This window comes from Artibeus jamaicensis, unplaced genomic scaffold (genome assembly GCF_021234435.1).
Source record: "Artibeus jamaicensis isolate MK-2021 breed Jamaican fruit bat unplaced genomic scaffold, CSHL_Jam_final contig_777, whole genome shotgun sequence".
NCBI lineage: Eukaryota > Metazoa > Chordata > Mammalia > Chiroptera > Phyllostomidae > Artibeus > Artibeus jamaicensis.
Genome location: NW_026521966.1, coordinates 635160 through 662961, shown reverse-complemented (window position 1 = coordinate 662961; position 27802 = coordinate 635160). Strand labels below are relative to the sequence as shown.

The 27802-nt window shown below is 36.4% G+C and overlaps 1 protein-coding gene across 2 annotated transcripts in view; it reads right to left on the bottom strand.

The window, feature by feature from the left end:
* The window catches only part of RABEP1 (rabaptin, RAB GTPase binding effector protein 1), a 111333-nt gene that overhangs the window by 63358 nt on the left and 20173 nt on the right, over positions 1-27802 (bottom strand). For both annotated transcript variants that reach the window (XM_037144254.2, XM_037144255.2), the window contains exons 2-4: positions 10617-10745; positions 6465-6668; positions 4075-4235 (exon numbers count right to left, since the gene is read on the bottom strand). In XM_037144254.2, coding sequence (XP_037000149.2) covers positions 4075-4235; positions 6465-6668; positions 10617-10745 — 494 coding nt within the window. The remainder of the gene's footprint in view (positions 1-4074; positions 4236-6464; positions 6669-10616; positions 10746-27802) is intronic.

Here is a 27802-nt window from a genome sequence, read left to right as displayed (position 1 = left end):
AATCATAATTTTTGCATATATTCCATTTAGAATTTGGAAGTAGGAAAATAAATTCACTATGACAATTTTGACTTTGTAATTAATTAATTGACTTGGAAAGTACCTTATGTATAAAAGGAAACACACATAACAATTTTTTTATAATCCTGGTTACTAAATTAATTAAACCATAATTTCTTATGACTACTAAAAAGACTCTTTTTTAAACATTAGGAAATATTAAAATATGATAAAATTATGTTGCTATAAAAAAGCTATCATCCATGGAGGTGGGCTGGGATGGGAGTAAAAGGCAGAAAACTACTTGAATGCTTAAAATATAAATAAATAAATAAATAGTTTAATTTAATTTTAAAAAGCTATCATCCAGTTATTTAAACAGGGTACTTTATATATCATTTTACTTTTGATATTTAAATGACACAAACCCAAAGAACGATCTCTAAAAATGTATTGTTTTTATTCTCAAAAACAGATTAAAAGAAAACAACATCCATCCAACTAGTCTCAAAAACTAGTAAACTGGTGAGAAACTTAATCATGTCTGTGTGTGTGTTTACACTTTCAAACTTGTACAACGTTAATAGGAAAAACTGAGTGTGGAGTATAGGGGAACTCTGTATTATCACCACAAGTTTTCTGTGAATCAAAAAGAGTTCTATAAAATTAAGTTTTATTTTAAAAATAAACTTAAAAAATGAAAAAAAGTGGCAGATTGTGGAAATCACGAATATGGATATGAATATATTAGAAGAAAGAAAAAACCTCATATGGATGGGTAGTTGGGACTAGGGCTAGGAATAAAACTTCCAATGATAGCATCAAATATAAATTCATCTCAATTTGAGAGAAGGGTGTCTACTTTAGATAACTATGTTAGATAACTATGAAGACTGTCAGATCCTAGTGAAGATGCTGAATTAAAATATTTTTCAGAAATGAGAGAATGGAAAAAAACTATTCCTCAAAGTTCAAGCTTTTGTTTTGGGTGTTTGGTTCTCAGATGACTTTCATATTATTAAAAAAAACTGGCCCTGGCTGATGTAGCTCAGTGGATTGAGCACAGGCCTGCGAATCAAAGAATCATGGTTCCATTCCCAGTCAGGGCACATGCCTGGGTTACAAGCCAGTTCCCAGCAGGGGACGCACAAGAGGCAACCATACATTGATATTTCTCTCCCTCTCTCCTTCCCTTCCCCTCTAAAGATAAACAAATTTTTTAAAACCTTTTTAAAAAGTAGATTAAAAGAACTAAATAACTAAAAAAAACTAAATGAAAGTAGTCCTTATACAGATTAAAAATTAGGAACAAGAATATTATTAATCTCATTGAAAAGTCAAAATCCGAGTTTCTGGACATGATGGAGCATAGGTAGATACACTCTGTCTCCTTGCAAAAACAAAGGTAGGACAACAACAAATTTAAAAACAAAATAGAACCAGAACTGCCAGAAAATCTGTATTAAAGTCTAACAACCAAGAAGTTAAAGTAGAAACATTCATCTAGACCAGGAGGAGACAGGAAGCCAGGGCAGAGAGTGCCCATGGCAAGGCAACAACTGGAAGACTGGAATGGGTAAGGCCACGGCTCATGGACCAGGGTCCCACATTTGCACGCAGATAAGCTGGGAGGAACAACTGAGGAGTGAGACAGACCATGCAACCCAGGGTTCTGGCATGGGAAACAAAGCCTCAAGACCTCTGGCTGTAAAAATCCATGTGGGTTGTGGCAGCAGGAGAAATGGCCAGCCTCACAGGAGAGTTCACTGGAGAGACCCACAGGGTCCTAGAAAATAAACAAACCCACCTACCCAGGGCTCAATATCAGAAAGGCCAAATTTGCTTGTGGGTAGCAGAGGAAGTGACTGAAAGCCGGCTGAGAGCCAAGCAAGTGGAACTGTTTTCACTAGCATCCCTCCCCCACATACGGTGCCACAATGCAACGAAGTAGGTTGCCCACCCTGGAAAATACCTAAAGCACCACCCCTTACATTCTAACAGAGACAAAAAAAAATTACATATGTAAGAACCCATCAAATCTCCAAAAACAGAACTAAGTGATAAGGAGATAGTCAACCTATCCAGATGCAGAATTCAAAACACTGGTAATCAGGATGCTCACAGAAATGGTTGAGTATGGCTGCAAAGTACAGTAAGAAATGAAGGCTATGCAAAGAGAAATAAAGAGAAATGTACAGGGAAACAACAGTGAAGGGAAGGAAACCAGGACTCAAATCAATGGTTTGGAGCAAAAGGAAGAAATAAACATTCAACCAGAAAATGAATAAATAAACAAGAATTCAAAAAAATGGGGAGAGACTTAGGAACCTCCGGAACAACTTTAAATGTTCCAACATCGCAATCACAGGGTGTCAGAAGGAGAAGAGGAAGAGGAAGAAATTGAAAACTTATTTGAACAAATAATGAAGAACTTCCCCAATCTGGGGAAGGAAATAAGACTTTCAGGAAGTCCAGGAAGCTCAGAAAGTACCAAAGAACTTGGACCCAAGGAAGCACACCAAGACACATCATAATTACATTAGCCAAGATTAAAGATAAGGAGAGAATCTTAAAAGCAGCAAGAAAAAGGGAGACAGTTACCTACAAAGGAGTTTTCATAAGACTTATCAGATGATTTCTGAAAAGAAACCCTGCAGGCAAGAAGGGGCTGGAAAGAAGTATTCCAAGTCATGAAAGACAAGGACCTACATCCAAGATTATTCAATCCAGCAAAGCTATTATTTAGAATGGAAGGGCAGATAAAGTGCTTCCCAGATAAGGTCAAGTTAAAGGAGTTCTCTACCACACAGCCCTTATTATATGAAATGTTAAAGGGATTTATCTAAGGAAAAGAATATAAAAACTATGAACAGTAAAATGACAACAAACTCACAACTATCAACGACTGAACCTAAAAAAAAAACTAAGCAAACAACCAGAACAGGAAAAGAATCATAGGTATGGGGATTCTCTGGAGGGTTATCAGCTGGGAAGTGGAAGGCAGTAATGGGGAAAAGGTGCAGGGATCAAGCATAACTGGTGAAACAATATAAGGGAGTGTTACGAATAGTATAGGAAAGGTAGAAGCCAAAGAACTCACATGTATGACCCATGGACATGAACTCAGTGGGGGGGATCACAGGAGGGCAGGGGTACCGGTGGACAGTGGCAAAGGGAAAAAAATTTGGGACAATTGTAACAATATAATCAATAAAATTTACCAAAAAAATTTTTTTAATAAAATATATGTATGCATATAAATTAACAATGTAAAGTTTAACCAAACTGGACAAAAGATTTTAAAATTATCTCAATGATAAAATGTTTCACTTTGTATTTAGTTGGTTTATGTTCAGGCATCTTATGGTAATATGTTCAAATGTAATACACAGTACATTCTTCATAAAGAACCAAGGTATATTAAGGAAAAAGGCTAAATTAAAGCTTTGGTTTAGACACAATGATCAAGAAACAACACTAATTCAACAAACATTTTTTGAGCACCTATATACCAGATACTATTGTAGACATTTAGGATACACAAATAAGCAATACTCCTTCCTCAAGGAGCTTACATGCTAGCAAGGAGAGGAAGGCAGCAAATAATAAACATAATAAACTGGTAAATGCTGTGTATATCATAAAATATGCACTATGGAAAAAGAAAAATTAGAATAGGAAAAGGGTGATAAAAGGAAGATGGATAGGCTGTAATGGTAAACAGTCTGGCTAAAATATACCTCATAAAGAGATATTTAGTCAAGGATTTGAAGAAGGTGAGGGAGTTTCCCATACACAATATGGGGGAAGGACATCCAATTACTGTGTTTTACCATGTATAATACACACCCACATTTTGTGCATATTATGCATGGGATTATTATACCTATTACTATACCCATGGTATGTAACCATTACACATGGCGAAATACAGTATCCAGTACTATACTTAGGTTCATGTCTAAATAATTCCTCTAACAGAAAATGTAAAAAGTACATCTATTACTCTAGTAATATTAAAGCATCTGGCATTTGGACTCAAATATTTCTACAGATAAATACATTCCTTCATACCTTTTTCATTTCATTTTCTAAATTTTCCTCCTCTTGACCTTCAGACAGCCTTCTCCTTAAATCAGCTATTTCCCTCTCTGCAGATTCTCGATACTGTGTCCACTGTGCTCGCTCTTGCTCCAGCCGAAGGTGGAACTGATGCTCATAGTCACGAACTGTTTCTACAAGACACCAACAAATATTTAATGTCTAAGCATTCTGGAAAAAAAAAAACAACTACGTTCTGACACATGAAAATTTAAGTAGTTATATTAAAAGCTTCTGCTTAAGTTCTAGAAATCTTTTAATTCACTAAAAAAAGTTAACCTACATTTCCATTTCTTATTACGTGTAGAAATTTTGCTAAGAACTTTAAGTCATCATCTAATCTTAAAATAAACCTGTGTAATATTATTTTACAGATGAGGAAAGCTTAGGAAAGGTTACATACTCTGGCCAATGTTTCCTTTTCTGAGGCAGACTGAAGTAGGAGCAGTCATTTTTCAGCCATGAAGCAAAATGAGGTTGAAAACCACATACTAAGGATGAAGGAACAGAATGACTGAAGGAGCCTAGAACACTGAGGACATTGTGGAACCACTATAACCAGTTTTAGATTACCTACCTCTGGATTTCTTTTTCTGTAAGGAAAATGAACTCCTATTTTTGTAATCCACTATAGTAAGCATTGTTAGAGGCTCACAGTAATCCGAAGGTGATAGCCACAAACTCAGAAATAGGGCTAAATTTAACTTGCCTTCTCGCAAATAGCACTAAGACAAAAATGACACACAACTGCTAAGATGGAGGGGGGAAGTTACCATATTTTTCGGACTATAAGACACACCCCCAATTTGGGGAGAAATGGGGGTGCATCTTATAGTCCGAATGTAGCTTGCCTGGCTTGCTGTGGGGGTAGGGGGTGACAGTGGAGTGGGGCTGCAGGTTATTAAATATTTTACCACATTTTTTGCTTCAAAAATTTTTCCCCTATTCTCCTCCTCTAAAACCTAGGTGTGTCTTATAGTCCTAAAAATACGGTAACACTATCTCACATTTACAATAAAATTAATTTCAGAAACTCAAAGATTCAGGGGCAACATCATTTCAGTATCATTTTCTCAGAAATTGCAGGAAGTAAGCATTCGTGCCAACAGCAGGTAGACCAAATTACTTCTCTTCCTTTAGACTAAGCCAGCAGTCCATAAATCCTATTTTAACCCACAAGCCATGCTATCATAAACTGCAATGAAAATTGCATATAAAAATCCAAATTTTTCTTAAAAGTGTAAAAGATATGATAACACTGAATTGGATGGACCATAATGAATTGGAACTAGTAAGTGTAAACAGTAAGTTTACTCTTTGCAAAGGAGGTCTCTCTAGTCCCACATTCTCCCTAGTGCCCATACAGCTTTATTCATTGACAGTACTTGCCTGACTCTTGTAAGAAAATCCATTTTGAAGCCCTGCTTTAACCTTGTGATGAACTATAGTTCTCATTTAAAGCAAAATCTTTTTAACCTTCTCATTATATTGGGTTGGCAAAAAATCCGTATGGTTTTTTCCATAAAGTAAGAGACATTTTTCATTTTCACCAATAACTTTATTGATTTGGATATTCTGAGTATGTCGGCTATCTCCCTCATGGTATTCAATTGATTGTTCTCAATTAATGTCTCAATTTGATCGCTATCAGCTTCAACCAGTGTACCTGACAATGGAGCACCATCCAGCACAAAACTTCACAAACCACTTTTGACATGTTCGGTCAGTCACAGCATCTTCTCTATACACTGCACAAATATTTTTTTCTTTTGCATTTCAGTTGCATTTTTACCTTTCTTAATATAATAAACCATATGTCAAAAATATTACTTATTTTCTTCCATCTTCAATATTAAAGTGACTACATAAAAATTCACCAATTTTGTTAAGTTTTTTTTAAACGCATGCTGATGACAGCTATCACAATACAACCTAACAAAACTGTTTCAAATGAAGTTTTTAACTAGAGCTACTAGAGCTACTAGAAGTTTTTAACTAGGCAACTAGAGCTACTAGAATGATCTTTTTTTTAATTTATTTAATTATTGTTCAAGAACAGTTTTCTGTTTTTTACTCCCATCCCAGCCCACCCCCCTAGTGCTCCCCACCTCCCTCCCATTAGAGTCATCTTATGGAAAAAACCAAATGAACTTTTTGGCCAATCCAATAATTTTCCATTATTAAATCTGTTAAAGATACAGATGGCATACCCATATACAATATGACTGACTTTTATTTTGAAAATGACAGTACATCTTGAAGATAGTAATACATAAAGTCACAATTGAAACTCTGAAAATGTTCTCAATAATCAGAATCAGATCTTGGAAAATCATAAAATATCTAACTTTCTTTGCCTTTACCTTTCATAACAGCCTGAAGTGAAGCAACTTCTTCTCTCCACTGTCTTTTTACTTCATCTATAGCTTCTTGTTTGGTATTCTCAGAAACTGTGGCAATGGCCTTAATATTCTCCATCTCTGCTTGGGCTTCCCACAGCTGTGTTCGAAGGTGTCCCAAATCATCTTGTGCAGCTTGTAACACTGCATTTTGTCTCTTCAGATCCTCTGGGAAAAAAGTAAAAAACTTTCTATTAATGAAGGACTCGCATTTATCAGGCTGGCACTGAAATGAAGAAACAAGCACCAAATTTATAATGGTAACATTTTAATAAAGAAGCTAAGCATTAAATTTGACAATTAACTTGAAAATATTTATAAAGGTAAAATTCAAGGTATGCTGGGTATCACAAATAAATTATTAATTATGTAATCAGATAAGGATTAAGGCCATAATTTTAGAGCTAAATTTAAGCCTTTACCCACTGGCTAAATGAGCTTACTTAACCTCCATGGCCTCAATTCCACATCCATCCATACAAAATGGATAAAAATTCTCACCTCAGAAGGCTGTTTCAATGATAAAACAATGTATTAAAAATGCTTACTAGTACAGTGCCTTGCACAAGTAAACATTTAAGAAATGGTTAATAAAAGAAACATGGCAGTTACTGGATACAAGTTTTTAAAGTTAGAATCAACTTCTCAGCACTCCCTTACCATCTTTTAAACATTATCTGGTGTGCCTATAACATGATTTAAGCCTAGGAAGGACATCTGTTTGGCTAACCCATCTTCCAAAAAAGATGAACCTACCAAAAGTATAGAGGGATATGTCTGTTTCCCATACCCTTAGCAATAATCACTATTTTCCATTTTCTAAAATTTTTGCCAACATCATGGGTAGAAAGTGGTAATAGTTTCAATATTTTTAAAAGATCTAATTTATTTATTTTTAGACAGAGGGGGAGGGAGTAAGAGAGGGAGAGCAATATCAGTATGTGGTTGCCTCTGGGGTGCCCCCTACTGGGGCATGTGCCTCCACTGGGAAATTGAACCAGCGACCCTCTGGGTCACAGGCTAACACTCAATCCACTGAGCCACACCAGCCAGGGCAACAGTTTCAATATTTATTTACCTATTAATAGAAAGATTGAGAGTATCTTCTCATATAACTATTAATGACCAGTATTTCCTTTTTGATGATATTTTTCATTTGTATTTCTAATAAGCTGTTTTTCTTCTAATTTGGAAGAGTATTTTATATATACTGGATATTAACTCTTATTTTTTTCTTACATAACTTTCCCTGTCTGCTACTGTTTCTCAACTTCTTTTTGTTTTCTACTGCTATCTAAAAGTTATGAGACATTCATGCAAAAGAACTGTTCATCTTTTCAAAGCTATCAATATCTTTTAGAGAGCAAATAACTAAGTCAACTAGCCACAAACAACTGGATTTGAGATCTAACTGTACTATGTACCAGCTGCATGACTTTAAGGAAATCATAAGCCATTAGGCCAGAATATCGGTAACACCCTTCTGCATAAATTTCTAAGTACATGAAAAAATCAAGTAGATAATATCAATTAAAGTACTTTTAAAAGTTGTGAAGATGTTCATGATTACCAAACACTCACAAAAATTAACAATTTGGTAGTCTAAATAATGGAGAAAAAAACCTAGTCATGCTAATTTTAAGTCATTTAAGAAATCTTTAGTCTCTCAACACCAGTTTCGTATCACTTTGCCCCCACTATCAAAATATTCTGAAATACTAGCCAGAAACAATTATAAGAACATTAATTGCACAAAGTAATTATCTAAAATAACAGTAATTTTCCTTGAAGAAAAAACGAGTATCTAAGAAATTATTGTGTATGACTAAGAATGACGCAGAAACTGAGTAAAGACATAAACACATGAAAACACAAAGAAAAGTGTATCTGTTCCATACACTAAGGGTTAAACTGTTTCAGATAATGTGGAATAAAAGCAAAAGCATTATTTCTAAAATACTTTATTCATTTCTGAGAACTACGATTTTGTCAAGGCTCAAGTTTATATAATTAACACCTCATGTTAATTATCCCCACAACTTTATGACTTACTGGAAATTATCCAGAGCTATTCACCACCATGTTGTCAATATAAACAGAAAAAACACAAATACCAAGCCTAAACATTAATTTTTGGCATGTTTCCACACGGCGGAAAGCCATAAAAAGAGGCTGAAGGAAGACTGGGTCCGGTTTTGGCTATTCTGGCTCCCTAGCTTTTTCATATGAGTTTTAGGATCAGCTTGTAAATTTCTACAAAGAAGAGAACTGATACTAAAAGACTCTGCATTAAATTTGTAGATAAAAAAAAGTGTAGAGCAGGGGAGTATTGCCAACATTAATCTTTGATTTATGGACATGGTATGTCTCTCCAATTACTTAGTTCTTTTTAAAATCTTTAAGTGTATTTGTTTTCAGAGTGCAAGTTTTGCACTTTTTGTTAAATTTATTCCAAAATATATTAGTCATTTTGGTGCTATTATAAATGGAATTTTTTTCTTAAAATTTCATTTTCAGGTTATTCAGTGCAAGTATTATAGAAATAACAACTGGATTTTGCACATTGATCTTGTTTCCTGCAACCTTGCCGAACTTACATGTATGTTAGTCTGAATAGTTTTTAGTGGATTCCACACAATTTTATATACTTAAAATGTCATCTGGGAATAGAAATAGCTTTATTTCTTCCTTCTAGTCTGGACTCCTTTTACTGGGTGTGACGAATGAGGGCTAATTGCTCTCGATAGAACTTCCAAGACCAATGATGAAGCAAACTGCTGTAAGTGGACTCTGCTGTCACTTTGTGAGATGAGTATTACCCTGATTACCAAAACCAACACAGGCATCACAGGCAAAACAGAAACAAAAACAAAAATTTATAGACCAATATTCCTTATGCATATAATGCAAAAATACTCAACAAAATACTAGCAATCAAAATTCAGCATTCAGAATTATATACCATGAGCAATTTAAAGTGTCAATATTGACAATATGATAGAATTTACATCCTTTAAATAATTTTAAATTAGAAATAAATATACATTTAAAGGTTGGATGATCACTAGTGTAGAGCTGTGGTTCTCAAACTGTGGTCCTTGGAATAGTAGTACTGCAATCATCTATGAGCTTAGTAGAAATGCAAATTCTCAGGCCCCGCTGTAACATACCATGTTCTAACAAGTTCTTCAGGTAATTTTTATTATTTTACTTATTTTTAGAGAGAGGAGAAGAGAGGAAGAAAGAGAGGGAGAGAAACATGTTCGAGAGAAACATTAATCATTCGCCTCTCACATATGCCCAACTGAGACCTGGCCTGCAAACCCAGGAATGCACCTCGACTAGGAATCAAATCCGCAACCTTCCAGTTCACAGACTAGTGCTCAATCCACTAAGCCACACCAGCCAAGGCTCCAGATGATTTTTATCCACGTTAGTGTTTGAAAGCCACTGATCCAGAGGGCTATGAAAACCATACCCATATTTTACTGGTTCAGTACCCAAAATGTAAGCCCTTTCCCTTATCCTTCAGACAAGGTCACTCACGATAGGCTCTCATGTATCTGCTTTTTTAAAAACAATTCACAATTATTTAATATCTATATTTTTCATGAGAGTTCAAATTCTTTGAGTTAAAGAACCACATGACTCTTGCTCCTTCTGTATACCCAGCACCTGAACACAATGTCTGCCTCACAGTAGGTATTAAACAAATATTTATTAATAAACAATTGAACATTTATTGGATAAATTCCATAAACTATCAGTTTTAACATAATATGGCTAAAGCTATTACTAGAATGCCAACAGTCCTGATTTGCCTGGGATTATCTTTCAAGTGTTAAGAGAACTGAAAGTCCTGTGTCCCAGAACTATATAGCCCACTACTATATTAAATACCATCATTAAGATCAAAAGAGAAGAAAAAATCTGAATACATTTTTAGGCTTGTTTTTCAGTTCCATTCTTAACCCTTACCACTAAATAGGCTTTTATTATACAATGTGAGTATAAATAAAATCAAGGTTTATTCAATGGCAACACTGTACTACCAAGAAACCCGACATTTTTTTAAGGCGGTTTCAGTATGGGGTATAAGAAAAGACATAAACTTACCCTCTTTAGCCAAATATAACTCTTTAAATTTTGCTCTCTTTTGATTAAATTCTTGCTCAAGCTGCTGCTGTGCACGTAAAAATTCAGCATTAATTTTTTCCAATTCTGCTACCCGTTGCTGAAGAGAAACTGAAAAAAAAAAAAGATACTAGTTAACATGCAGTAACTTTCATTTTTAAGTTATTACAAGTATAAATTAGTATTCCTGCTGTACATTTCTATAATGAAACAAGTAGTTAAGCTTCTTCCAAAGATCTAATATATTCTAGGAAGTTGTAACTTAAAAAAAAATACTCCTATTACACTTAATACACACACACCATGAATGAATCATATAAAGTGAACAGCCTATATATGGAGAATCACATACTGAAAATTTCTCAAAACAGAGCTTTGAAGTCCCTTTAAATGTCTGACAGAATTGTTGGCCCACTTCTGGAATTGTTAAATATTAAATTATTTGGGCTATTTCTCCCACAAATGAACCCACTGCCAATCTTCCTAGCTCCTGTTTCTCTCAAGTGTTGTTATAAGCAAAATCTAACAGGTTCCCTGATTAGCAGAGCTGCACCAGCCTGAACCACTCTCCTAATTTCAAGATGATTCCTCACCATTATACTCAAATCACAGTAAAACTCTTTCATATTGAAAGGATGCAGAACTGAATTTTCCTTATGAACTTTCAATTACCAGGAGATCAGTTTTTTTAGATTAATGTTGACTGTGGTGTGGCAGAAATTGGGACACATTTGTTTACTTTAGCAGCTCTACAACTTGGCCACAGCTGACTATCTATCCAGACCAAACCCAGAGACTCTTCTGATTCAAGCAAGGGGTGGGAAATTCAAGAGTCCAGCCCTTGACCTCCTCATGCCCAGGCAGCAACCCAGCCACAAAGCTATAACCCTGACCCTTCTAGAGGATACCTATCAGTACTAATGTCACTGCATAATTACCTAAGCCAGCTGAGATCCCACCCAGTTCCCTAACACAAACCAACCCTAGATAATGATGATTTGTCTATAATTTTAACCATGATCTGCAATTATCTCTGCAGGTCCTCCCTGCACTCAACCCCTTACTCAATTTAATTGACAGCTAATTTTATAGTACATAGAAAAAAGACTAGAAAAATGCACCAATGATTTACCTATTAGTATTAGAAGTATGACTCATTAATTTCTTCCATTACAACTTTCTTCAAAGTTCTTTACAACTCCTTTGATAATCAATAATGATCTAAAACCAGTATGTTTATCCCCATTACATTTTCAGAGTAGCCTCACTACAGATCTAACAGTACTGATGCAATTCATGGAAGAATACAGAAAATGATCGCAGCCTTGAGTCCCATGTCATTAAAGATAAAGAGTCATTTTGTGGAGCAAATATTAGGGTCTTTAAGTCAAAGCAAAGAATGGCATCTGGTCATTTGAACATTTGATAACAGAGAAAAAGAAGAATGGAAAATTGACTGGAATGGGGAAATGTGCAGTTTTCTCATATTTGCCATTGAAAATCACGAAGGAAACTTGTTTTCTGTGCTATTAATTTCTCTTGTATTTTTACTGTACAAATCCAATTGTTAAACAAGTTTTCCACCTAACACTTTAATATTACTGACAACTACTGATTACTATATGAGATAGAGAAGGACTCCATTCCTACTTCCACCAAAACACACATATATAAAATACCCATACCTTTCAACATAATATTTATATTTAAAAACTGAGGCTAATGAATCAATAAAAACTAAAATTCAGCCTTTAAAATTGCAGACACAGTTAAGTGTATTTTCACTATTCCCAACCCTGCCCTGGCTCTGACCCAGGTTCAGATGAAGTCTACACCTGCATGTCTGGCTGCCTCTCTCCTGGTTTCAGGATAGTTTTCAATTCCAGGAATCATGATCCCTTTGAGGATATAGCAAGTAATTCACTTATTCCAATTTTTTTAATTAAAAAAATTTAATTTACTTCAAGTACTTCTAACAATTCCACAATACAGAAAAAGGCCAAAACAACTGCTTTTTACAAGAATGCCTCTACTGCTATATCTGGAAAAAATCAATTCATCTTGAATAGACAACAGGAAAGTTTACAAATAGTCACATTCTAATGCACTAGCAACCAACTACAAATCAAGCTGAAAACAGCTCTCATCACACAAAATGCTGTATTATTTTTCTAACATGTAACTAGTAAGTAGTTCATAATAATTAGCTAATAGTTTATTAAAAATTACTTAGCCTGGCATATAGAAAAAATTGTTAGCTATAACTATTAAATTAGTGATATTTATTTAGTAAATAAAGAAAAAAAGAGTGATCAAGTGACTATACAGAGCTACAAAAGACCAGAATTCACTTCCAATCTCATTATTCTGACTCAGTTCCATGCTTACACATCCAGTTCATACCCTTCCCTATTACTATGTATCTTCAAAGCATCATAGATAAATTAATTAATGTTAATATTAACCCTCAACACTATTAAGCTTTCTATAACTTAGCAGCTAGAGCTATTAGTATAGCTCTTCATTAAGCATTCCATACATTCTTTATATTGTTACCTTTACCTGAGTAATAAGAAAAAAAGGGGGAAACTACCTTATGCAATTACTACTTTTAACACTTTTCCAAAAGGAAAAATGAATAGTAAAATGGCAGTAAATATGTACCTATCAACAAATTAAATTTAAAAAATAAGACACACAAGCAGAACAGAAGCAAGTTCATAGATGCCGAGAACATTTTGACAGTTGCCAAATGTAAAACAAGCTCAGGGGATGAGAAAAAAAGGTGAAGGGGGACTTCCGCCAAGATGGAGGCATAGGTGGATGTGCCGTGCCTTCTCACACAACCAAGTTTAGAGACAACTAAATATTAGCAACAGAAAACACAGCCAGAACACGGAAAATTGAACTTTTCAGAAGTCCGTTAACAACAAATTCTTCAGCCTGACTGGTCAGGGGCGAAACCAGCGGCTGGTGAAGCGGGATTGCACAGGAGGTCTCGGTCAGCAGGACTCAGGCGCGGAATCCAGGCACAGCGTTGGACCTAGTGAGCGACTGAGCGAGCCACCAGGCGAGCGACCTCGGGGAAGACAGCGGGGGAGCGGTGCTGCGTGTTGACTGTGGTCGCGCATTTGTGCGCAGGCGGACAGGCGAGGGAGTGGGCGGTTGGACCGGGGCCCGGCGGGTCCCCACGGCAAGTGGCAGTGGAGGGCGCCACCATTTCCCCGCTCTGACCCCACCTCCACATACAGCGTCATATCCCAGCGACTCTGAGTGGCCCGGCCCAGGTGAACCACCTAAGACACTAATCCTCACCCAGCTGTGAGAAACAGCAGAGGGGGTCACCATTTCCCCGCTCTGACCACGCCCCCACATACAGCGTCACAACCCAGCGACCTGGGACTCCAAGGCGCCGCTTCTCCCACTTAAAGGGCCAGAACAGACCAAAAATGTCGCAAATTCTCAAAATCCCTGAGCCCATAGATCTAAGCGATGAAGAAATACCAAAACTCTCAGACGCACAGTTTAAAACACTGGTCATCAGGATCCTCACAGAACCGGTTGATTATACCGACAAATTAGACAAATATATGAAGGCGAAACTAATTGAAATGAATGGAATTGCACAGGAAACCAATAGCAATGAAAAGGAAACTGGGACTCAGATCAATGGAGTGGACCAGAAGAAAGCAAATAATGGCCAAACAGAAAAGAGTCAAGAAGCAAGAATTCAAAGAAATGAGGAGAGTCTTAGGAACCTCCAGGACATCTTTAAATGCTCCAACATCTGAATTATAGGGGTACCAGAAGGGGGAAAGGCACAGCCACCAGTGGAAAACTTATTTGAACAAATAATAAAGGAGAATTTCCCCAATCTGGCAAAGAAAATAGACTTCCAGGAAATCCAGGAAACTCAGAGAGTCCCAAAGAAGTTGGACCCAAGAAGAAACACACCAAGGCACATCATAATTACATTAGCCAAGATTAAAATGAAGGAGAGAATCCTAGAAGCAGCAAGAGATAAGGGGACAGTCACCTACAAAGGAGTGCCCATCAGACTGTCAGTGGATTTCTCAAAAGAGACCTTACAGGCAAGAAGGGGCTGGAAGGAGGTATTCCAAGTCATGAAATCCGAAGACCTACAACCAAGATTGCTCTATCCAGCAAAACTTTCATTTAGAATGGAAGGACAGATAAGGTGCTTCTCAGATAAGATCAAATTCAAGGAGTTCATCATCACCAAGCCCTTATTATATGAAATGTTAAAGGGACTTATCTAAGAAAAAGAAGTTAAAGAAACATGAACAGTGAAAGGACAACAAACTCACAGTTATTAACAACCACACCTAAAACAAAAGCAAACTAAAAGGACAGCTAGATCAGGAGTGGAAACATAGAAATGAAGATCTCAAGGAGGGTTAGCAACAGGGGAGTGGGAGGAGGAGAAGGGGGGAGAAGGTACAGAAAATAAGTAGCATAGACAGTAGATAGAAAATAGATGGGGGGGCCAAGAATAGCATGGGAAATATAGAATCTAAAGGAATTGAGACACATGGTCATAAACTAAAGGGGGGGTAATGGTGGGGATGGGGGGTAGGGTGGAGGGGAATGAAGGGGGGAATAGAACAACTGTAACAGCATAATCAATAAAAAAAATTTTTTTTTAAAGTGAAGGGATTAAGTACAAATTGGTAGCTACAAAATAGACATGGGGATGTAAAATATAGAGTAAGAAATATACAATAATATTGTAATAACTATGTATGGTGTCAGATGGGTATGAGATTTATCAAGTTGACCACTTAGTAGTCATATAACGTCTAATCACTGGGTTGTACCCCTGAAACTAATATAATATTGGATGTCAACTGTAACTAAAAAATAAAAATCATTTAAATTTTTAAAATGTCTAAATTAAGTAACAAAAGAGAAAGCAGAGGAAAAATAGAACATGATAAATAAGTGAAGGAAAGACTTACTAATTCTCAGCTATATCTCCTTCCCTAATTTTGATATGAATGGGAGAATATATAACAAAAATATTTTTAAGCCCCAAGCTGTGTCCTACTACTATATTCTTCTAACACTGCACTAAATTTGATGAAACAAAAACAATGAAAGAAGGGGGAAAAAAGGAAGTTTAGGTCAAATATTACTACAACAAGAATCTTTTTGTTTGAAGATGTTTACTACCCAAAAACACCTACTTCAAGCAAAAAGAGAGAGAAGATACTCCAGTGGAACAAAAAAATCTGAACAGCTCCTGAAACTGAGAAGTCTTAACTTGTGTATCATTTGGGTTTAAAATGACACTTTTAGGTATGGGATAATATAAAACCAGAAAAATTATATTAACTTAAAAGAACAAGATACAAAATTATATGCAATATGACATTAACTATGAAAACATGCACACACACGCGCACGCACACATACACACACAGAAAAAGCCTGGAAAGAAGATGCCAAATTATACTGAGGGGCTGCCTCTCTGAATCAAAGGATAATTAAAAGAATAAATTACACTGATTGGATTTAAAGGTAATGAAGTACTTCCCTTTTTTAGTTATGATTATAATTTTACCTTATTGTTCTATGTCAATTGTTCTACTCAGTGATCTTAAAATACTTAAAAATACTCATCATTCATTCATTCACTTATTTATTTTTAGAGAAAGGGAGGGAGAGAGAGAGAGAAATGTCAGTGTTTGGTTGCCTCTCACGCACCCTCCCTGGCCTGCAACCCAGGCATGTGCCCAGACTGGGAATTGAACTGACAACCCTTTGGTTCACAGGCTGGTGCTCAATCCACTGAGCCACACCAGCCAAGGCAAAATATTAATTTTTAAAATTACACTTATATAGGTCCTGGCCAGGTAGATCTGTTATTAGAGCAGCAATCCCCAATCTTTTTGGCATCTGGGACAGATTTTGTGGAAGACAATTTTTTCACAGCTATGGTGGGGTGGGAGATGGCCTGCCACCAGATGTAGCTTGTCACTTGCCACTCACTGATAAGGTTTTGATATGAGTCTGAAAGCAACTGATTATGGTCTCTGTGCAGTCAAACCTCTCTGCTAATGATAATCTGTATTTGCAGTGGCTCCCCAGCGCTAGGATCACTGCCTCAGGTCCACCTCAGATTATCATGCATTAGATTCTCTTAAGAAGCATGCACAGTTCACAGTAGGGTTCATGTTCCTATGAGAATCCAATGCCACCACTGATCTGATAGGAGGCGGAGGCAGAGCTCAAGCAGCAATACAAGTGACGGGGGAGCTGGGGAGTAACTGTAAAAAGCTTTGGTCACTTACCCGCCACTCACCCCCTGCTGTGTGGCCCAGTTTCATCCATGGCAGAGGGGTTGGGGATCCCTAAATTAGAGCATCGCCCCAACATGCCGAGGTTGCAGGTTCAATACCCAGTCAGGGCACATAAAACAATCAACCAATGAATGCACAAATAAGTGAAACAACAATGTTTCTCTTCCCCCCTTCCTCTCTCCCTCTCTAAAATAAATTTTTAAAAACTACACTTGTATTTTTCTAAGGTCAAGCAATTTGTTAGAATAGATTAATTTTCTTAAAAACATAATCTCTTCTGACTTTTCAAGATGGCGGCCAAGTAGGCAGATCTTGCTCCCAGAACCAAACTGGAAACACAAAACTAAATTGGAAAGCATTCACCCTGAATGACCAAGTGAGGACTGGCTGAAGAGGAGTTTCGTAACCAAGGATCTGTAGAAGAAGCCACATCAAGGGTGCACCTGAACAGCAGCTCACGTGCCGTAGCCAGGGTTGAGCCTTACAACCAGCCAGCCTGAGGGTCGCTCCCATGCACAAACAGGCCAACAGCAATGAAGACTCAATTACAACAGGAGGACCTACAAGACCCACACAAGGGATGTCCCTGGGGCACTCAACTCAGGAAATCAAGGAGAATGCACCACTGGGTCAGGACACCTAGAACATAAGGCCACCCAACCAAGACTGGTAGTCAGAGCTTTGTGTGTTTTAGAGGGACAAGATCTGAGGCAGAAGCCTGCCATTCTTCCAAAAGTGTGGCTTTTATATCTTAAGTTATTTTGGTTTGTAAACTAATCCTACAGAAATAAGATAATTAAAAACAAACAAAGGGAATGATAGAAGAACTCAGGTGTGAAAGACTATGGTCTTAATTGATAGGTTTAAGTGACTAATGCATGTAAGAAGCTGTTATTCCAAAATTGTGTAGCTTTTGAATAAAGACTCCTTTCCTTTATCACCAAACCTCTGCCTTCAGAATTCTGTCTAAGCAGCAGAACCCCACTTGTTATTCAGTAACAGGTGTGGCTGATAGGAATTACTAATCTAGAGACTATTAGTCACAGACAAACAGCAATCCACATACAGGTAATTTAGGATTAACATTACCAATCACTTTACAGTCACAGAATAAATAGCACTTGGGAATCACTTTTTCCATAACACAAAAATAATCAAATTCTTTAGTATAATAGAAAGTTGTCTTTTCACTTTATATAATCCCATTTCATTTTATATACCGTATTTTTCAGACTGTAAGATGCACGCCCCCCAATTTGGAAGGAATAATGGTTGTTAATGCTGCTGTTTGAGTTCAGTTTTCATTTACATTGGTGGAACACTATGTTAGTCATGTTAGTAAATATTTTACCACATTTTTTGCTTCAAAAAATTTTTCCCTATTTTCCTCCTCTAAAACCTAGGTGCATCTTACGGTCCAAAAAATATGGTAATCCCCAAAACACCTGCCTTTAGCAACTTTAATGTAAGAAACTGCACCCCTTCACCTTGTCCATTTATTGAGATATACCAATTATAAAACAGAATAACATTCAGTTAAGAGGTTTGCACAAAACAACTTCTTAGCCTTCCTTTTGTGAATAAAAGTAAAAAGACTTATTTTGTCTTACTTTTTTGCAACTCTCAAAAATAATTAGCTGTCATAATACTTCAGATAAAAGATGGCCCTTTTAACATGATGAATTTCAAATAAGAAAGTCAGTTATTTCTTATGTGAAGACTAGGTGTTTACATTAACTACCTGAAGATATTATTATGAATCCAGAGAAAATATTAAGTGAAAGAACAAACTGGTACCAAACATTAATTCAGAGGAAAATGAGATAATGAAAAACTATTTAATAAGGAATTCTCCAAAAGGGCAAAGGTAGAATTAAGGGGAAGAAACAATGGAAAAGCCTGATTTGGGGGAGGAGGTAGCAGAGATGGGAAGGGTGGAGGTGGGGAGAATCAAAGGACACAGGAATGTTTTCTCATTTCAACCTCCCTATACACATTTATGACCAAAATTAATAACCTCCCAGCATTTGCACTGTGCACTTTTCTGGGTCTAACATTACTTGAGTAGGAAGAATCAATCAATCATAGGATTGTAGTGTTGCAAGGATTTTAGATTCTAATCTAGTGTATTTCAAACTGAGTCTCTCAATCCATTAGTGAGTTGTTAAATCAATTTAGTGATTAGAAATATGCCCTCTAAAACTAATGAAATAGAAAATAGCAGCAACACCTTTAATATGGGTATTATGTTATTTCATGAAATTTGTATTTCAAATATAGATATCCCGACTTTTTGAAAGTTCGTCTTATGTTGCTCTGCTTTTATGAAAGGCCTACATTAGCAATACCTATTTTCACTACCTGAAAGAGAATTTGTTTTCAGGAAAAAAAGCAAAAATAATGTTCAGTGTTTGTTTTGCAGGGAGTCATTATGCAGGCAGTGAGAGTGGCACTGCTTTTACTATATGCTAGTGTTATTTTAGGTTTTATATGTTATTTGGTATGATATAGTATGTTATTTGGGGGGTCTGGGAACACTAAAAAAATTTCCATATAAACTACTGGTAACTGCTTCTTCACTTTATGCCATTTCAACTTACAAAAAGTTTGAAAGGAACACTCTACTTTCAGATAGCAGGGAAACCTGTGCTCACACATTTATAATGGGTTGCAATGAAGAATGTGTTTCTTACTGTGGAGAGAGGTCTAAATAGTTTGAAAACCACCAATTACTAACTCGTGCAGAAATCCATTCATTCCTGCAGTATCACAGACAGGTGATTATATGGCTTCCACACAAACATAAATAACAGTTCACTGCCTCATGAGGCAGCCAATTCCACTCTTCAGAGATATTAAATTACTCCTCCCACACTGCCTCAGCCATTACCTTAGATAACTGATCATCTATTAGAAATATCTTTTAGTAACACAACCCTAAATCGGCTTCCAAAGAAATCTTAGTTCTGCCCTACAGAATTCAAGAGGAAAATTTCTAATATCTGACATTCCACAATGTCCTCTCCTTTCTTCTCCAGACAAAATTCCTCCTAATCTTTTCTCTAAATTTTTTTAAATATATTTTATTGATTATTCCATTACAGTTGTCCCATTTCCCCCCTTCATTCCTCTCCACCCTGCACACCCCTCTCCCACATTCCCCCCCTTTAGTTTATGTCCATGTGTCATAAATTCTTTAGATTCTATTATTTCCCATACTATTCTTGCCCTCCCCCCTATTTTCTACCTATAATCTATGCTACCTATTCTCTGTACCTTCTCCCCCCTTCTCCTTCTCCCACTCCCCTGTTGCTAACCCTCCATGTGATCTTCATTTCTATGGTTCTGCTCCTGATCTAGCTGTCTTCTTAGTTTGCTTTTGTTTTAGGTGTGGTTGTTAATAACTGTGAGTTTGCTGTCCTTTCACTGTTCATCTTTTTTATCTTCTTTTTCTTAGGTAAGTCCCTTTAACATTTCATATAATAATGGCTTGGTGATGATGAGCTCCTTGAATTTGACCTTATCTAAGAAGCACTTTATCTGCCCTTCCATTCTAAATGAAAGCTTTGCTGGATAGAGTAATCTTGAATGTAGGTCTTTGGATTTCATGACTTGGAACACTTCTTTCTAGCCCCTTCTTGCCTGTAAGGTCTCTTTTGAGAAATCCACTGACAGTCTGATAGGAACTCCTTTGTAGGTGACTGTCCCCTTATCTCTTGCTGCTTCTAGGATTCTCTCCTTCATTTTAATCTTGGCTAATGTAGTTATGATGTGCCTTGGTGTATTCCTTCTTAGGTCCAACTTCTTTGGGGCTCTGAGCTTCCTGTATTTCCTGGAAGTCTATTGCCTTTGCCAGATTGGGGAAATTCTCCTTTATATTAGCTCAAATAAGTTTTCCACTTGTTGCTCTTCCTCTTACCCCTCTGGTACTCCTATAATTCAGATGTTGGAATGTTTAAAGATGTCCTGGAGGTTCCTAAGCCTCTCCTCATTTCTTTGAATTCTTGTTTCTTCATTCTTTTCTGTTTGGTCATTTTTTTCTTCCTTCTGGTCCACTTCCTTAATTTGAGTCCCAGTTTCCTTTCCATCACTGCTGGTTTCCTGTGCATTTCCCTTCATTTCAATTAGTTTAGCCTTCATATGTTCCTGTAATTTGTGACTAAAATCAACCAGTTCTATGAGCATCCTGATAACCACTGTTTTGAACTATGCATCTGATAGGTTGGCTATCTCTTGGTCACTTAGAATTAGTGGCTCTGGGGCTTTGAGTTCTTCTTGAGCCGTAATGTTTTGGTCTGTTTGTGCCTGTTACATATGAGGGGCGGAGCCTTAAGTGTTCACCAGCGTGGAGAGACCCAGTCGCCAGGTTATGACTCTGTATGTGGGGGTGGGTCAGAGGGGGGCAATAGCGGGCCCCTCTGCTGCTTCCCGCAAGCTGCTGGGGCCTGTGCAGTCTGTCTTACTGCTCACTCCTTCGCCTATTTTATTGGTCTGGCTGAACTGTTCGCTGTTGTCAGATTTCCGTACAGTTCAATTTTCTGTGTTTTGGTTGTGTTTTTGTTACTAAAACTTTGTTGTCTTTAAACTTGGTTGTGCAAGGAGGCACAGTGTTTCCACCTACGCCTCCATCTTGGCCAGAAGTCCACTAATTCTTGTACTATATAATTAAGCCAAAGCTACCTCCAACCTATACCTGGTTTAATTTTAGTTAAGTTGCAGAGTTTTGTTTTGTTTAAACAAAGTTTTAAATTAGAGCTAATGACCTAAGTTGGTAGTATCACCTAAGACCTCAGTGGAGACCAACATTGATATATGAGATTCCAACTACCTTCAGTATCAAACTACATTTCTTCATTTTATCGAAGATGTCATACCAGTGTAGTCAAAAGCCTTATTAAAACTCAAAGATAAGCAAGCTATCAATAATTTTGGAGTCAGAAACTTGTGCTTCAACCCAACACAATCTTTTGTTATATGAACAAGGGCAAACAGTTGAAAACTTTCTAGGTTTTCTATATTAAAATAAAGATAATGCTGCCCTGGCTGGTGTGGCTCAGTGAATTGAATGCTGGCCTGCAAACCAAAAGCTTGCCAGTTCAATTCTCAGTCAGGGTACATGCCTGGGTTGTAGGTCAAGTCCCCAGTTGGGGGTGTGCAAGGAGAGGCAACCAATTGATGTATCTGTCCCTCATACAGATATGTCCCCCACATATTGACTTTTCTGTCCCTCTCTCCCTCCCTTCCCCTCTCTCTAAAAATAAATAAATAAAAACCTTTAAAATAAAATAAAGATATTTTGCAGCATATCACGTACTGTGAAAATTAGAGATCGTACCATATAAAAGTAACTTCCATATAATAGGCTCTCAAATGGTATGTACTATCAACTACTTCAGAATTTAAAGTTTCAGATACATAAAGCTGCTAAAAAAATACAGATGTTCATTTAGCTCAACTTGTTCCAGAGATTCTTCCTAGTGGTAACTACAAAATCACTTTATTTCCTAAAATGCTCATTAATCACTTGCTTAATAATTATTTTTTAAATATTCCAGAAAGTGTATTCAAGCAAAGTTATCAATTAAAAACAAACAGGTAAGCAAAACTTTGAGAAAAGGTAAAAAATACAGAAGTAACTGTGAACAAGGAATGGAAACATCAGTGAATGTTCAGTAGATAAACAATGCAGTTGTCCTGCATTGGACATAGCACATGGGATACAAGCTATATTCCATGTGCTAATCCTATATTCCTCTGAAGCTATATTCCACCACTGTTTCCATGTGGAATGTATTTTGAAAACATGAACCATGAAAAAAGTCTCAAATAAATACCAAACAAGGATAACTTCAGAAATAAGCAAACTATATATACAGTTTTTCTGATTACACTTAGTCCAGTTATCATACTGTCAAAGCTGGTGTTCAGGAGCTGATATAAATATGCATGGATAAAAATGGACTGTTACTGATTTGATTTGTACAAACTGGTGTTACTCTACTTCCCAAGTATTTCAAACACCATATAATAAAGATGAAAAAGTATGACTACTACTGGACTGATTAGCAGATGTGTTTTTTAACTATGTATTAATATTTCAGTTCCCCCCTTGTAAGACAAAAAAGACTCTTTAAAACTTAAACATCAGGCTTACTTAATGCAACCACCAAAATAATTCCGTTTTCTTTACTGGCATTCATAAGAAGTTACACATTGCCATTTCAGGACCTAGCTTGGGACTCTAAGAATCCACTATTTGTGAAGTTAAATTTTATCCTTATTTTGTGCTTGGATTTAGTAAGTGTTGGTAAGGCTGCCAGTAGGAATGCAAAATACTACAACTACTTTGGAAAACGTTTTGGCTGTTTCCTATAAACACACTAACCATGAGATCCAACAATCCTACAAATGAAAACATAGTTTCACACAAAGACTTGTACACAAATGCTCACAGCAGCTTTACTCAGCCAAATACTGGAAATAACCGAAATGCCCATTATAAATAAACATATTATGGTATATCCACACAATGGAACACTGTTTGGTAACAAAAAGAAACAAGCTATTAATATACACAACATGGGTAAATCTCAAGAGCATATGTTAACTGAAACAAACCAGACAAAAAAATATGATTCCACTTACATGAAATTCTAGAGAAGGTGAACCTATAATGTCAGAAAATAGAACAGCACTTACCTAGAAGTGGGGAGAGGGGTTTAACTGAAAAGGGGTATGGAATTTTGGGGGGTAAAAATATTCTATAACACAATTAATAGTGATGCTTACAGACGGCATGTTTATAAAAATTCATGGATATATATACTTAAAATTAGTAAATTTTAGTGTAAATTATTTTTAAGTCAGCTTTACTGAGTTGTGAGTTTAGAATTACAAGAATAAATTTGTAATTTCCAACAGAAGTTATTTTTTCATCAAACCAATTTTACTATCCTCATAGCACTTGCCACTATCAAAATTATTTCTCTGAATATTTGAATAAATATCGTTTCTTATTGGAGTATACACCTAATGAAAACAGAGACTATATATCCTGCTCAATGCTACATTTCCAACACCTAGAACTGTAGTTGGCACATAGGCATTCAATAAACATTTACTAAATAAACAAGTAAATAAAAAAACTGAGCTGGAATAACAAAAACCCATTAATAAAAAGGGATATAAGTCCAGATTTTAAAGGACAACAAGGATTTGAAGTAAAGGAGATAAGAGTATTTTAATGAAAACAATAAAAGGGGAAGGGAGAAAGGAAATCTAGGCACCCAACAAGCAAACATCTCTGACTTTGGGTAAACTGGAATTTTCTCCATGTAGCATAGTCATCCCCTTGAGTTTCTTTTTGCATTTTGCTTTCCAATATGGTAGCCACTAGCCACATGAGGCTATTGAGCACCTGAAGTGTGGCTTTTTGAACTGAGATATGTTGTTAAGTATGAAATATATATTGAATTGTTGAGTATTTTACTACAAAAAAAATCTAAAACATCTCAATCATTTTTATAGTGATTATATGTAGAAATTATAACACTGGAATATACTGGGGTAAATAAAATAGATTACTAAACTTAATTTCCACAGAAAGATATATACAAATATTAATAGTAACATTATTCATAATGGTCAAAACTGGAAGCCACCCAACAATTGATAAATGGACAAACTGTGGTGGTATATTCATACAACAGAATATTATTTATCCATAAATGGGAATGAAGTACTGATACATGTTACAAATGGATGGACTTTGAAAACACTATGCTAAGTGAAAGAAGCTAGAAACCAAAGGTTACACATTGCATGACTCCATTTATATGTAATGTCCAGAATAGAAAGATCCATAGAGACTAAGAACAGGAATAGTGGTTGCTAATGGTTGGGGGAGGAACACAATGGGGAGTGACTGCTAGTGATATGGGATTATTTGGAGGGTGATAAAAATGTTCTGGAATTAGTGGTGATGGATATACAGTTCTGTGGATATTCTAAAAACCATGAATAATAAATAAATTTTAAAAGGGTTTAATTTGCCTTGGCTGGGTAACTCAGTTAGTTGGCAGCGTTGTCCAGATATGTCAAGGTTGGGGGTTCAATCCTCAGTCAGGGCACATACAAGAAGCAACCAAAGAATGCATAAATATGTGAAACAACAAATTAATGTTTCTCTATGGTAAATAAATTAAATTGCAATATAACTTATTTTAAAAATTAACTTTAACTGTTTTTCTATTTGGAGGGTTTTGTTTTCTTTTTTGTTTTGTACTTTTTTTAATGTGGCTCCTAAAAATTTAAATTGTATCCTTTAGCTTACATTACAGTTTTCTGGACAGCAGTGTTCTGGAGGGCTTACTGGAACCCTAGATATTTTAAGCCCTCATTTTTACCTCTACTTCTCTTACCCTCTATATTTTTCCCAAGTTCCCAGCCTGCTTCAAGTATCACACCTACATCACAGCCAACTTAGACCCCTAAAGTGAACTACCTTAAAACCTAGATTTTCTTCCCTCCCTCCTCCCTTATGCTTTTACAGTAGACTAGTGCTACCCTAATGTAGTATGCAAACTGCTTGTTACTGGTCTAATGAGATAAGGAGTTTGTGCCAGAATGTAAAACCAACAAAGACACTAAGTACACTCCTCAGTTCAGATGACATTTTTTAATAAAGGAAGCAGTACAAAAATTTGTATCCCGGTCCAAGTGCTTTATCTCCTTGCAGACAACCATCAAATCCTTGATGCCCATCATCTTTTTTTGTCCTTTTTTTTAAAATTTTTATTGTCCAATTACAGCTATCCCTGTTTTTCCCCCATTACTCTCCCCTGCCCTACCCACCTCCACTACATTCAATCCCCCATCATCTTATGAACATTTAAGCATTTTTGCAACATTTAAAGATATTTCTATTTTTATGAGTTGCAGCTTTACAAAACAGAAATCAGATTCCCAATACATCCTGAAATGAAAATGCCAGCCTTGTCACCTGAGCTCCTCAGAATTGAGCAATATAAAGAAACGAAGCTGAGCCCTGGCTGGTATGGCTCAATGGATTGAGCACCTGCTTGTGAACCAAAGGGTTACCAGTTTGATTTCCAGTCAGGGTACATGCCTGGGTTGTCAGCCAGGTCCCCAGTAGGGGGGCGCAGGAGAGGCAACCACACATTGATGCTTCTCTCCCACTCTTTCTCCTTCTCTTTTCTTCTCTCTAGAAATAAATAAAATCTTAAGAAAAGAAAAGAAACAAAGTTGAATTCTCCCTGCTTTCAGTGGCTTCCCAGTGGTTACAGGTCCAGCTCCTTGAAGCGGAAATGGTAAACAATGCAAGCAGCAATAGCAACTGTATTAAAGTGGAACTCCATATACTCATCAGCATCAGAGAAATCAGGTTCCTATCAGGCCATTTTGTGGAAGCTTTTGGATGTTCTTTAAAACTTAAGAGAGGAGAGCAGTGATTCTCAAAGTGTGGTTCTGAGACCACAGAATAACCCTCACCTGGGAACTTCTTAGAAGTTCAAAGTCTCAGACATTCTTGAATTTCTGGGTATAGAACCCAGAAATTTGTTTCAACAAGCCCTTTAGATGTATGCTCAAGTTTGAGAACCAAGGGCCTAGAATCTATCTGTTCTTGCCCTCCCAATGACTCTGTAAACTACCTTATATCCAAAAAATTCCTTTTATGCTTAAACCAGATAGAACGAATTGTTTTTGTTTGCAACAAAGAACTCATACTGAAACATATTATACTGATACGCCCAACAACATTCTCTTAAAGACTGCTCATAGCATGCTAAACATTCATTTAAAAAGTATGTCCACAAGGGATTAACACTGGTTAGAAAATAGGAAACACTCTGGAAAAAATATGCTTACAACTATCCTAATTGATATTTCCTAACACTATGTCAGGCAGGAGCATATACTGACTTCTTTCCAAAGAGTACAGTAAGGAAAGTCACAATTTCTAAAACTGTGAAAATCACTATACTCAGAAGGAATGATAACACTGCAAAGAAAATGACACTTTATATGTGTGGTCTTCTCCCCAAAACACACAATCCCAGTCTAATCATGAGAAAAATATCAGACAGATTCCAACTGAGAGGGCCAGTCTATAAAACACCTGACACTTGACCAGTACTTCTTAAAACCAGCAAATTCATAAAAAAGAGTCAGAGAAACTGTCACATTGTGGAGGAGGTAGGGAGATATAGTGACTAAATGTAATGTAGTTTCTAGACAGGATCTAAGAAAACAAAAATCTAAGAAAATGTGAATAAACTATGGACTTTAGTTAGGAATAATGTATCAATATTAGTTCATTAACTCTTTGCTTATTTACATATATTTATTTTATTTTTATTTAATTGTAGTAAAACACACATAGCATAGAATTTACCATTTTAACCATTTTTTAGTAGCACAGTTCAAAGTGTGAAGTGCATCCACATGGTTAAGCAACCAATCTCCAGAACTCTTTTCATCCCGCCTTGAAAAATTAAAACTGTATAACCATTAAACAACTCCTATTCTCTGTTGAGGTAAGACTGTTCAATGACATAATGCTACTGGACCCTCAAGCTGGATCTGGACCAGAACAGAGATTGCTTCCCATAAATTATCTCAGAGACTGGCTGATCCACCTCTTCCCTATGCACCATGGCATGTAACAGGCCTTTGCCCTACCCTAGACAAGCAGTTGAGGTGTTTTCCCCTTATCTGGGGTGGATCACAAACCACTACCCCTATCCCTCCTACCCTGTACTACATAATTCTTTAATGTCTGCCATGCAGTAGTTCATTAATTTTGATAAATGTACCATACTAACA